Source organism: Pundamilia nyererei, unplaced genomic scaffold (genome assembly GCF_000239375.1).
Source record: "Pundamilia nyererei isolate P.nyererei 1_Seehausen unplaced genomic scaffold, PunNye1.0 scaffold00052, whole genome shotgun sequence".
Taxonomy (NCBI): Eukaryota; Metazoa; Chordata; class Actinopteri; order Cichliformes; family Cichlidae; genus Pundamilia; species Pundamilia nyererei.
Window position 1 is genome coordinate 342,687 of NW_005187453.1, and position 12,994 is coordinate 355,680.

General features: G+C 38.7%; 1 protein-coding gene across 1 annotated transcript in view; it reads left to right on the top strand.

The window, feature by feature from the left end:
• The window catches only part of cacna1c (calcium channel, voltage-dependent, L type, alpha 1C subunit), a 193,946-nt gene that overhangs the window by 152,385 nt on the left and 28,567 nt on the right, over window positions 1-12,994 (top strand). Inside the window, exons 13-24 of the mRNA XM_013910923.1 lie at window positions 2,211-2,371; window positions 2,516-2,589; window positions 2,678-2,829; window positions 4,626-4,827; window positions 5,027-5,147; window positions 6,189-6,303; window positions 6,844-6,961; window positions 7,056-7,125; window positions 7,307-7,439; window positions 7,579-7,708; window positions 9,772-9,831; window positions 10,114-10,220. Coding sequence (XP_013766377.1) covers window positions 2,211-2,371; window positions 2,516-2,589; window positions 2,678-2,829; window positions 4,626-4,827; window positions 5,027-5,147; window positions 6,189-6,303; window positions 6,844-6,961; window positions 7,056-7,125; window positions 7,307-7,439; window positions 7,579-7,708; window positions 9,772-9,831; window positions 10,114-10,220 — 1,443 coding nt within the window. The remainder of the gene's footprint in view (window positions 1-2,210; window positions 2,372-2,515; window positions 2,590-2,677; window positions 2,830-4,625; window positions 4,828-5,026; window positions 5,148-6,188; window positions 6,304-6,843; window positions 6,962-7,055; window positions 7,126-7,306; window positions 7,440-7,578; window positions 7,709-9,771; window positions 9,832-10,113; window positions 10,221-12,994) is intronic.

Below are 12,994 nucleotides of genomic sequence, written 5' to 3' on the forward strand. Positions count from 1 at the left end.
TCACTACACACTTTACACACTGTTCTCAGACAGGCATGAACTTTTTCACACTTTTCACTCTTATTTATAGACCCTCAAAGTTCAAACCTTTGTAGAAAAAAGATGTCCAGTATTACAGAATGAAACCAAAGGCACCCGCGGTTGCCTTTGACGGTGCAAAGCATTTCGTTGACATTGTTGTGTTTGTTGGGGAGAAAACGTACAAACAATTTGACAAGCTGAACGCATTCTGTACTGTACAGAAGACCCACACGAGATTGATTGACAGTGGTCTACAGCCCATCAGGACGCAGAACACAATGCGCTGTCAAAAAAACAAAAAACAAACAAACCAAAAAAATAACCCCAAAAACCATGAAAAATTGCACACACAAAAAATCCGTGAATCAGCGATGTCGCGAAAGGTGAACTGCGTTATAGCGAGGGACCACTTTACTCCTCAAATAATACATTTAGACTATTTAATTTAATTGCGAGAACAATAAGTTGTTGTTACAGTGATGGAGAAAAAGCTTTTGATAAGGTAAACTTTGGATTTATTGAATCATTCTATAACTTCTGCATACCACACCATTAGCCACTGGCACTACGAATGGAATAATCTCACAAAATGACACACGAAACAGGGGTACTAGGCAAAGATGCCCATCACCATCAGTCTTCTTTTTTCTTTTTTAATTGAGCCACTCATAGCGCCTACAGTATCTGTCAAAATAAAAATATCATCTGAATCCCAACATCTAATAATAACCTCAAGATTAATCTTTATGCAGACGACATTTGACTTTTCATGCAAAATCCATATTCATCACTACTTGAAACAATGAGGAATTCTCAAAAATTTCCAACCATTCCATAAAATGGTCCAAATTCTTCCACTGATATCTCCATAGCGGGGATGAGACAACGAACTAACTATCCCTCTGTACACAAAGTATTTGAAAAACACTAATGTTTCTTGAATTGGAGTCACGGACACGATAAAAAACTGTAGCGTAACGATGCATGCCTGCTTGTGTTGTGAGTGTGTCTCATGTAAAATTCAGTGTGAGCATCATGGCAGAAGCCAGTGTGTGCCATAAGTGACTATAAAAAGCACTCACGCACATTTAAACAGAAGACTGATGCAACATATACAGGCAGAGGGAGAAGATTCTCTGGTGGGCTGTGTTGATCTGTTTGAATTAGAGGAGTCACAATTGGATGAAAAATCCTCTTGCATGTTTGCTGCGGTTGACAAATGGGTCAAGTACGCATAATGCAAAGACACCCACATGTGTACAAAATCATGACAAAGTGACTTACAGTGTTTATTTGGAGAAAAAACAATTAATTGCTCGTTTTTTTTTAAAGCAATTCATTCCATAAATATATAATCAGTGTCTAGGCTATTGAAATTATGTCAAAATCTTAAGTGAAATTCATGCGTCACTACTTTTCCACCTGTAGGCCAACAAGACCACAAGCTGCTCTTCGTTAGTGTTTTTGATGTCACTTAACCAGAATAGGACAATTATGAAATTACAGTCGACACCTTATCAGTATATGAGCGTCGAAACACCCTTTGAGTGGAGTTTTTCCACACAGATGTGACTGCGAAGTTTAACGCTAGCAATTATCAGAAACAATGACTTTAATTTCCAACATGAGAGAGCATTCAAGGTGCAAAAGACCTGACCACAGCATAGAGGAAGATATTAAAATCACTAAATTAAAAAAAAAGGGGGTTGGCATCCTAAAATGAGCTACTTCTCTTTTTAAAGCATTGTTTTCCTTTGTGTTGTGAGACACAATACAACATATTTCACTTTAAATTTGCCCCTTCGATCATTTTTAGAGCACAAATGTTCTTTTTTTTTTTCTCAAACGGTGCATATCTCATGCTCCAGCACAGCTCTTTGTACTGGTTTCTCCTTTCTGTGAAACGCCTTTGAGGATGACTAACCCTCGACCACAGACCGAGGCGTGATGTCATCACTGTTTTGTAGAAAACCTAATTGACTCTTTCTTGTCCTTCTTCCACTTCCTCTATTTGTTTTTCACCATTCGTTTCTTTCTTTTGATTATTTTTCTTGGTTTATCCTATTGCTCGTGGGTCCTTTTCTCTTCCTTCATCTTTCCCTTTTCCCACCATTCTCTGTCCCATCCTCCTACCTCTCGTTTCTCTCCCACCTTTTCCCAACTTATTATCTCTGCTTCTTCCTTCTCAGCCGCTACTCTCGGAGGTGGAACAGGCTGTGTCGAAGGAAATGCCGGGCAGCAGTCAAATCACAAGTTTTCTATTGGCTGGTCATTTTCCTGGTTTTCCTCAACACTCTGACCATTGCCTCTGAACATCACCAGCAGCCTCAGTGGCTAACTGATGTACAAGGTACATTGCTCAACCCACACACATGCACACAAAACAATAATATGTCTGATCTGGGCTTAATTATTGACCTCTGTGCAATTACTTTCTTTGGCATTATATTTTCATCCTACACTAATTTTACTCCCCCTTTATTTCCCTCCCCAGACATAGCCAATAAGGTTTTGCTAGCACTCTTTACTGGTGAGATGCTGTTGAAGATGTACAGTCTGGGCCTGCAGGTAGGACACTGTATCACTGTTTTGTGTTAACATTGACCACATTCTACCCTTTTTTCTACCTTTAACGTCTGCGTTTTGCTCCTCACAGGCCTACTTTGTTTCACTCTTCAATCGGTTCGACAGCTTCGTAGTATGTGGAGGGATCCTTGAAACCATTCTGGTGGAAACAAAAATCATGTCTCCTCTTGGCATCTCTGTGTTACGTTGTGTACGCTTACTCCGAATCTTCAAAATAACCAGGTTAGTGTAGACCCTAAAGCATATGCATTTGATAAGCAGAAGTTATTCCTTCAGTCCTCCAACAGGCAAGATACTCACCCAGATACCTAATGCTATACTGAACATAAAGTAACATCTTTTTAATAATAATAATATATACTTTATTGATCCCCGTGGGCAAATTCCTCTCTGCATTTAACCCATTCACTCAGTGAAGCAGTGGGCAGCCATGGGCGCCCAGGGAGCAGTGTGGTAGGGACAGTACCTACCTCAGGGTAGCCGTTCAGTGGATTCGAACCCCCAACCTTCCAATCATGGGGCCACCACTCTACCACTCTACCTACTGAGCTAACACTGCCCCGTTTTACAGTGTTTCTATACCAGTGGAGCCTTAATGTTGCATTCAGCAAAGCGGAAACAGAGGATGAAGAACTAACAGGTTACAATAGGTCTGTGATGCAATTACCAAAAACAACAAACAAACTTGGATTTTATTTTGCCACAGTAATCATTTAGTGAGAATTTCCTATTGTGACTAGTTTACATACACTCATTGACCGCTTCATTAGGTACACCTCGTTATAACGGGTTGGATGCAGTTTTCCCTTGAGAACTGCTGTAATTCTTCAAAGCATAGATTCAGCGCTGTGCTGGAAACGTTCCTCAGAGGTTTTGGTCCATGTTGACACGATAGCATTTGTCAGCTACACATCCCGTCCACCACATCCCAAACGAGCGCTATTGGATTGAGCTTTAGTGACTTTTGAGGCTAATAGAGTCCAGTTAACGTATTGTCAAGATTAGGAAAGCAGTGGGAAATGATTTGAGCTTTGTGACGTGGCGCCTTATCCTACTAGAAGCAGTCGTCAGAAGACACTGTGGTCATAAAGAGATGGACAGCAACAACAGTCAGGTATTGGACTGGATTCAAGGAAGGATGGATCTATGCTTTCATGTTGTTTATGCCAAATGCTGACTCGACCATCTGAATGTCGCACCATAAATCAAAGCTCATCAGACCAGGCTGACACCAACAACTATGCCACATTCAAAGTCACTTAAGTCACTGCATTAATCAGTTTAACAGGTGTACCAAATACAATCCAGTGATTGTATATTGGCTTTTTAGACTTGTCAGGGTTTGGGAAGCATAGGGGTGAGGATCCAAATACAGGATTTCAGAAAGAAACCTTAATAACAAAGCAAAGTTTTCAATAGTAGCTTTCAATATATGTAAACAGGAGTACAAATTAACAAGGTCTAAGAACAAAAAATCAGCACAACAAAACATGCAAAGGCTACACACAGAGAACGCACTGTGACAAAGACTGGACTATTTATACACAAAGGGCTAATTAGGAAATGAATAACAGGAGGGTAAAACACCCACACACAGGTAAAGACAATGGCAGAAAGGCAGATTGGAAGAAAAACATACAAAGGACGCACAAAAACACCCACTTGAAAACAGGGAGTAACCAAAACACTCACAGAGATACAACGGTCACATTAACATGAAGACAGAGACAAAGGAACTCTGGAGGGCAAACACATAAAACAGAAACACAGAACAGAGGGAAAAAAACAATAAAGGAAACATTTAAAAGTTCAATCCTACAACTGAAACACTAAATCATGAATCCAGGATGGCAAAACATAAACTTCTTAGCAGGAAACTCCGGCAGCACTGTTAAACTGAAACAGAAACTATCAGACTCCCTTCTAGTCACTTCTAAACTATAAAGAAATCAAAACAGTCAACCTACCAAATATATTATAACAAGACTACCATTTCAACTAAATTTCTCTTCCTTTAGATATTGGAACTCTTTGTCCAATCTGGTGGCATCCCTGCTGAACTCTGTCCGCTCCATCGCTTCCCTGCTGCTCCTGCTGTTCCTCTTCATCATCATCTTCTCCCTGCTGGGCATGCAGCTGTTTGGGGGAAAATTCAACTTTGACGAGACCAGACGAAGCACGTTTGACAACTTCCCCCAGTCTCTGCTCACTGTGTTTCAGGTAATCATGCTCCACTTTTTCTCATGAAGTGTGTCCGGCCTCCATTGTCACCTTACCTTTGTCCTTGAATGATACAAAAAGTGTAAATTTTATAATGTTGCTTAATTAAATGTAATCTGTCACTATCACGAGGCTGAGGCTTCTTTTAAATGAAAATAAATTTTTATAAGATTTTGTTTACTGTCTTCTGTCTCTACAGATCCTGACCGGAGAGGACTGGAACTCTGTGATGTATGATGGTATCATGGCGTACGGTGGTCCAGCTTTTCCTGGCATGCTAGTTTGCATCTACTTCATCATCCTCTTCATCTGCGGAAACTGTATCCTACCACAACAGGAGGTCCCCATTGTCACAAAGCACTTGCTCATAGGGAATCTTTTGGTTGTTCTAGATTGTTGCAGAGTCTTTCTATTATAATGTCAGGTCCTTTTAGATGTTGGTGCTATATAAATACAAATACATGGAATAGCTACACCAGTAACCCAGGACATGCGGGCGTGATGCTTATACATGTAGAATTTCAAAATAAAAACATGGTGAATCAGATCCAGTAACTGACAGTCAAATTTGTTTTCTGACAATCTTTAATCCTGTCATCAAATGGATACTGGTGTTGCTGATTGTGATTTGAATCACTGAGTCACATCTAATATCTAACCCCTTGTTAAGATGCAGTTGCAGGGGAAAAGAACACATTTTGCATGCAGATGCTTTCCCTAAAGCTAAAAGATTTTAGTGCGGGCCACTGAGCGTCTGTACTTAAAAGTACAGAGTAGTTAAAAATGTGTTTTGCAGATTAAATTGTTACTATTCATCATCTTAGCCTGTTGAATCCAAAGCCAGTGCAGGATTAGTCATTTGGCTTTGGAGTCTGCATTCATTGGTTTTGAATGCTGTTTATCTGATCACTTCAACATAACAGTCTATGAACATTAACTGATATTTTTTTTTTTTGATTTATTGATTAGCATTCAAATAAAGTGAATAAAGAAAAAACATTACCACAAAGCAAGAAAGCACAAGACAAGGCTAATCAAAAGGTATTGGCTGAAGCATATGCTTATTACGCCAACCCTTTTAAAAAAAAAGATGTTTTTTTACATGTACAGCATGTACAGCATGCAGCATACATGTACAGCAGCTCCTGTACACAGGGCTCAAAGCAAAGAATAAAACAAAGCAAAAAACAAAGCAAAAAACAAAATAAAACTCACTTTTTAACCCAAGCCTCAAGTGGTCATTACAGTAACTGTAGGTTTTGGCTTCCTTTTTTAGCTCCAGGGGTTGCCACCTGTTTATAGCCAGCTTTGTTTGTGATCTGATGGGTCAGCAACATCCTTAACATCACCCCTCTGAACAGATATCCTGCTGAATGTCTTCTTGGCCATTGCTGTAGACAATCTGGCAGATGCCGAGAGCCTGACATCAGCCCAGAAAGAGGAAGAGGAGGAGAAGGAGAGGAAAAAACTGGCCAGGTAAAGCAGAAAACTGAATGGAGGCAGTCAGACAAAAAATTGTAAAGGGATAGAGGGAGATGTTGAGACCCGGCCAATCCAAACAGCACCCAGGGAAAACATTAGCTTGCAGCATCTTGGATAGCCTATTATTTCTCAAGGTGAATAAGGATGCTGACACTAGAAGCTTGTATTAAACCACTAAAATTGCTTTTTCATACATAGAATACAAATATATTATTTGGCTTTTCTCTACAACAGATTATTATTTTTTTTCAGTATCATTGCAAAGATTAATTCCCAGCAAAGTTCAAAGTTGAGTTTAAAGTGCAGCTGAGAAAGAAAGTGTTCTTTAGCACAAATCATAAAAATGTATTCTGCTTAGTTGCAATCTGTATTAATCTATGGAAAAGGTGCAACAGAAAATTGTAATTTTCCTCACAGCTGAGAAAATACCCCCTATGATTACACGTCTTTATGTTGTCCCTCTGATGTTAATTTATGTATGGAGAAGGGAAGATGCTAGAGTTGAGGATCTTCTTGTTCTCTCTTCTTCTCCAGGCTTGGCAGTCCAGAGAAGCGTCATGAAAATGAGAAGCCGCCTCTGGAGGAAGAGAAGAAGGAGAAAATAGAGCTGAAGTCCATTACTTCTGATGGGGAGACCAACACTGCTACAAAGGTACATGGAGACACACAAAGACTCAGTAAGAATATGTGTGTGTGTTCAAAGGAGTGAGAAAAAATGAACGAAATCTCATACTTCTCCTTTTCAGATTAACATGGATGACTGCTGTGGGGATGAGAGCGAAGAGAAGAATCCATATCCCGCCAATGATTATATAGGTAACACACACCACAGCCATAAATATTATGTGTTCATATAGGTATAAGGTAAGAGGTGGTTTCATTGAGAATTTTGTCTTTGTTACGTTTGTCTTTGTCTTTGTTAGTTACTAACATTATATTCCTTCTTCCCCCTTTCCTTCTTTATCTTACTCTCCTCTTTCCCGTTCCTCCTAATCAGGAGATGAAGACGATGATGAGCCAGAGATGCCTGTGGGCCCGAGGCCACGGCCCCTCTCTGACATTCAGCTGAAGGAGAAGGCTGTCCCCATGCCTGAGGCCCGAGCTTTCTTTATCTTCAGCCACACCAACAAGTAATCTTCCTCTCCAACTTCATTTTCTCCGCCCAATATTTCAGTCAGCTTCTGCTGCATTCGTTTTGGCATCCTTTTCCTTTAAAGAGACTAGATGAAAACATTTTGCTTCCTTTCTCTCTTGCACTTTGTTTTGTAGGTTCAGGGTTCTCTGCCATAAGGTCGTCAACCACAACATCTTCACCAACCTCATCCTCTTCTTCATCCTGCTCAGCAGCATCAGTCTAGCGGCAGAAGACCCTGTCAAAAATGACTCCTTCAGAAATAAGGTAGCATATAAGTGATATAACGCCCGTCTACTCGATTTGAGCGCATTCATAGACTGCTTTTATCTATACTTAAGCACTTTTATCTAACATTCACATACACTCTCACACGTCAATTAATGAATCTGGGGCAAATCAGGGTTCAGTATCCACAGCAGTATTTCGGCAGTATATCTAACAACCTTATGATTACTGGACGACCAGCTCTACTGCCAGAGCCACAGCCACCTGTAAGCATAAAAAAACCCATATATAACAGTACAAATAAAGTATATAAAGACATACAATGCCGGATGTACAGTAAGGCACAGTAGCCATAATTAGATGCCCACACGCACACTCATTCTGACCTAAATGGATTATAGCTATAGAGGAACCAAAGCTTATTGTGAGTGGCCCGTTACACTTAATGAGATTTCGTCTCGAGTACTGTAACTGTTACTAACTTCATGTTAAGAAGATATGAAACGCCTCTTAAGCTTTGCGCTCTTTTAAACTGTTTTATTAGCCAAAAAGAAAAATGAGTAGTTATTGTATCATTTTGTACACATACAGTGTGAAAATATATTCATGGGGGTGTTTTTTGTGTTTGTTTTGCTAAATGTCAACATTTAACCAAGAAATGAATGTATTTACTGTTTTAGTGTTTGCACAGTCTGTTTTGACAATGTGTAAGAAGTTGTGTCTTTTAATTCGTATGCAGCAGCGGAGACTTCGTGTTTAGCCTCAAGGCGAGCTGTGAAACCGCAATATTTGCAGTTACTTTGCAGTATACGAAGGATATATCTGCAATTGTACTCGCTGTGTGACATCAGCCCGTTGTTCGTAAATTAATGTGGTGTTTATGACTGTAATGGAGCTGTAGTCTAATGTAAACACCATGTGTGCTGCTGTATCTGTTTTTGTGCACAGTTTCCTGTCTCAGTCAGTGAGACGTATTCCTCAGAGGCCAATAAAGATCTGTTTTATTATATTTTCCCTTGCTTTGGTGTAGGATCCTATTATATATTCTATTAGTCTAAAACAATTAACCTTAGTCTGAAACAGTAATGAAATCAAAAAACCTGTTTTTCAGATTTTCCAGCATTTCTATTTTAGTTCATTTGGACCTGAACATTATCATTATTTCAGTAAGTTGTGGAGTCATTTATGTTATGCTGCAGCTGACCGTAAGTCCTGCTTTTTCCCAAAAAGAAGCACACATTCATTGCCAAGTTTTACCACACATTTTACCAAGTTTAGGGCTTCAAGAGTGCTTCTGCTAATGGGGCACAAATAGATTGTATATAGGCAGTGGACATCACCAACTGGTTTGTAGACTGATGTTCTGAAGCCTCTAGATGAGCATTTTGACTGTTTCTATCTTGGTTTTTTTTTTATCTCCTGTATAAAAATGTACTTCTATACAATGGATGAGCACAAGAGTTCGCCATCTTTTCAGGCCCAGTAGCTACTGCCATCGTTTATGTACAGACTATGAACCTAAAAAGAGTGCCTTCTAATGCTGTGTTTGGGTCGTGGGTGGCGCATCGGCTAGTCGTACATCTCTGGATTTTTGTAAATCGGATTGCGCCACAGCCACCGCAGCTGAGTTGAGCGGCCGTGTCGTTTTTTTAGAGGCATTTTAATAATATTCCAGCACAGGAGCTCAGACACATACAGATATACAGTTTGAAAACATCCGGTTTTGATTTCTTCTCCTCCTACATTAGTGCTTGTGTGGTGATACTGTCTGAGTGGCGACACCTATCCTTCAGAAGAATACCGCAGCACCTTCCTGCACTGTAACGGCAGGTGTAAATACGGGTTTCTGTTAAAATCACTTGCAGTGGTCAGCAAAGCGACAATTACAGCGGGTATACTGTGGCCTTAAGAGACTCATGAGCATTTCTGAATTCATTCAGCTTTGCTTTGTGAAATGTTAAACAATCTTGGTTCATTAAGAACTTTGTCATGGCAAATGAAACAGTGTAACAACTTTGATCTCTGTTCATTCAGAAAGCCTTTGCGTGTCGGGCAGGGGTAGTCCAAGTCCAGTTAAAATACAGTGTTGTATTTATTTTCAGATCCTGGGCTATGCAGATCATGTGTTTACTGGACTCTTCACCATCGAGATCATTCTTAAGGTAGTATTTAATGTTTGTGATGCACACTAAAGCATTCATTCACTGTTCATTCAGTTTCTTTTTTTTTTCTTTGCTAAAATTAACATTTGGCTGTCAAATAATATTTAATCATTACAAGCTGGTTGATGTGCTTACCAAAAATTATTTACTGGATTTAGATGTATAGATAGGCAAACTGTAGATGTGGTAATATAGTGTTGTTTCTGGTAAGCTAGCATTAAACCCTTCTAAAATATTGCTGCTCATGGTAAAAGGTAATAATCAGAACTTTGACCCCTGCAGATGACAGCCTATGGCGCCTTCCTCCACAAAGGTTCTTTCTGTAGAAACTATTTTAACATCCTGGACTTGGTGGTGGTCAGCGTGTCCCTCATCTCCTCTGGAATACAGTGAGTACAGTACGATGTTTTATGGTGCATGTGTTATACCTGATCCAGTCACGTTGTAAGCTTTTGTTCACCGATATTACTAACATTTTCCAAATATCATTAAACACGCATTTGTGTTATTGTCTCGTATATAATCACACAAATTGTGACTACTGCGTGAGACACAAATCAAGTGCCTAAGTCGGGAAAAAAAACAACGTTTTTATTAGCAAATTGCTCCGTGCTTTACACTTCTCTGTCTTCTCATAACAAGTTCACACTTCATTACTCCTAATCCGCTGTCTCTTTGTGATGTTTATTAAAATGTTCTCTTCTTCTTGCAGCAAATAACTCATTGAAATGCTGTGATGTTTAATATTCTATACTGCACTTTCTGTCTCTGATGCTTAATAGACTAGACTTCTCGACGTAAGTCCATATTAGTCCGTGTTATAACCCCTTTAACAGACCGTCACCTGAACCGTGTAAAGCTGTCACTTTTTTGATTTGATATTCCTATAGTCTTGGAGAGTTTAGTCGAAGACTCACCCAAAGCAAGAACAAATAAAACCAAATCTGTCACTGAGTGGTTTTGTCGAGTAGGATAACACTGAACTTGTAACGAATGAACACATGCGGTTCTTTTTGAGCCAGATCCACTGCAGAATGCATCTTTTGCAAGCAGCAACATAATTGGTTTCTACCCAGAAAAAGTGTTACATTGAGTAAATTATCCTGGGTCTTCCAATACTCTCGCCGCATTTCATATCCAATTGATGTTAATGAGTTTGTTCTTCTTTTTTTCACTTTTTGTCATGGATTTTGGGGGCAGGTCAAATTCAGTTCTCATATTTCTAGATAAATGCAACTCTCCTGGGTTATAGAAATGACGCCCTAATGCTAGAATCTAGTGGTTTTTGCCTGTTAAAGGTAGCGAGTGAGTGGGATTTTTCTTTATTTATCACAGTTAAAAGAACTGCAATGATGTTATGATCAACTAAACCACTTCTGTGATGTAGTTTTTTTATTTTTACTCCTACAAAATAAGAACCCATTTTAAGTATAAATTGTAGAGAAGCTGTGAAAAAAACGCTCATAAAAAAGCATGTAAAAAATCTCCTACTGTACATATGACAGATTGCTTGTTTGTGTTGTCACCCCGAGTAAGCCTCATAATGTGACAGCATGAAATATGGCTTACATCAGCTAAGAAGACAGAACTATAGCAAAACAATACCTGATGACCTCATCTATTTTTGCTCTCTTATCGCTAGTCAGAGTCCTTTTCATCAGGTGGATGGCGTGCTTCATCCCTGTCATCAGACTCCGACAGTTAAAATATCGCCTTTTAACATAATTTGACGTTTCCACGAATAACCTAGCAGTTGGTTTGACTGTGATATGCGATTGATAACATCCTACTCCACACGAGCTACCTTTAAGTGCCTTTAACTTCCACATTTCTCTGTAAAAAGTTGCACAGCGGGTAATTTTTTTCTTTTGTTTCTCACTCTTTGTTTCAAAGTTAGCACAGAGTATTGTTTCCCTCCAAATCACAACTTTACCCATCAAGAAAGTCACTCCTTGAAATATATTTATGTTGACATTTTGAAAACACCTTCTTTTCCTTGTACTTGTGTCACACAGTGGAAAGCGTTTTTGTATTTTTCCTTCATTTATCTGAAAAACTGGCTTTTTAAATAAAGGGAAGCGACTTTGACCAACTCAGCTCAAGTATAAATAATCACGCTGAGAGAGGCCCGGTTCAGATCAGAGAAGGACTAATGCTAAAGCTCTTTCCAGACAGTTACTGTACAACTCAAAATGTCATGGTATTAATTTTATTCTTTTTTTTCCTTTGTATGTAAATCACTTTCTTTTAAAGCTCTACCTGAAAAAGGTCACACCATTTGACCTTTGGCTTGTAGTGACACTCTTTTACAGCACAGTAGTTTGCTTGTAAATGTCTGCCTGTGTCTTTATGTTGGCCCATCCGTGTTGTTTCATTATGTGTGTTTGTCCATATATTATATGTGTTTCATGTGCATTACTATGTAACGGATACACTGTTACTAATATCTGTTTTTGAGGAGCTACAGTTAGGTCCATAATTTTTCAGACAGTGACGTAATTTTGGCACTTTTGCCTCTGTGAACCATTACAATGCATTTTAAATCAAACAATCAAGATGCAATTAAAGTGCAGACTTTCAGCTTTAATTTAAGGGTTTTTACAAAAATTTTGCATGAACGGTTCAGGAATTACAACAATTTTCATATACGCTCTCCTATTTTCAGATGCTCAAAAGCAATTGGACAATTGGTGGACTAACATTGATGGCCTGTTCCTTTCTTATTTCATGATACACCCAAACATAATATCTGAAGTGCAAAAAATGTTGCATTTTTAAATATGAGGCTCAAAGAGATGTCAGTGCAATTGAAGGAGGCCCTCATTAAAAACAAAATAAACTAAGGTAATAAACTTTTTCAAAAATCAGAGAGATAGGAGAAACACTGCGAAGGGCTGAAATACCACAAAAAAACAACTAATGAACATGATGTATGATGATATTTCTTTAAGATTGATCTTTAAAAATATATTTAAAAATGTGCTTTGTCATTTAATTGTCCAATTACTTTTGATTCTCTGAAAATGGTATCAAATAATGGCTTTAATTACTGAAATGTTATTGCAAACTTTTGTAAAATCACCTTGAATTAAAGCTGAAAGGGGGAAATTTATTCACATCTTAATAGCTTGATTTAAATCCACTATGGTAGTTTAGAAAAAGT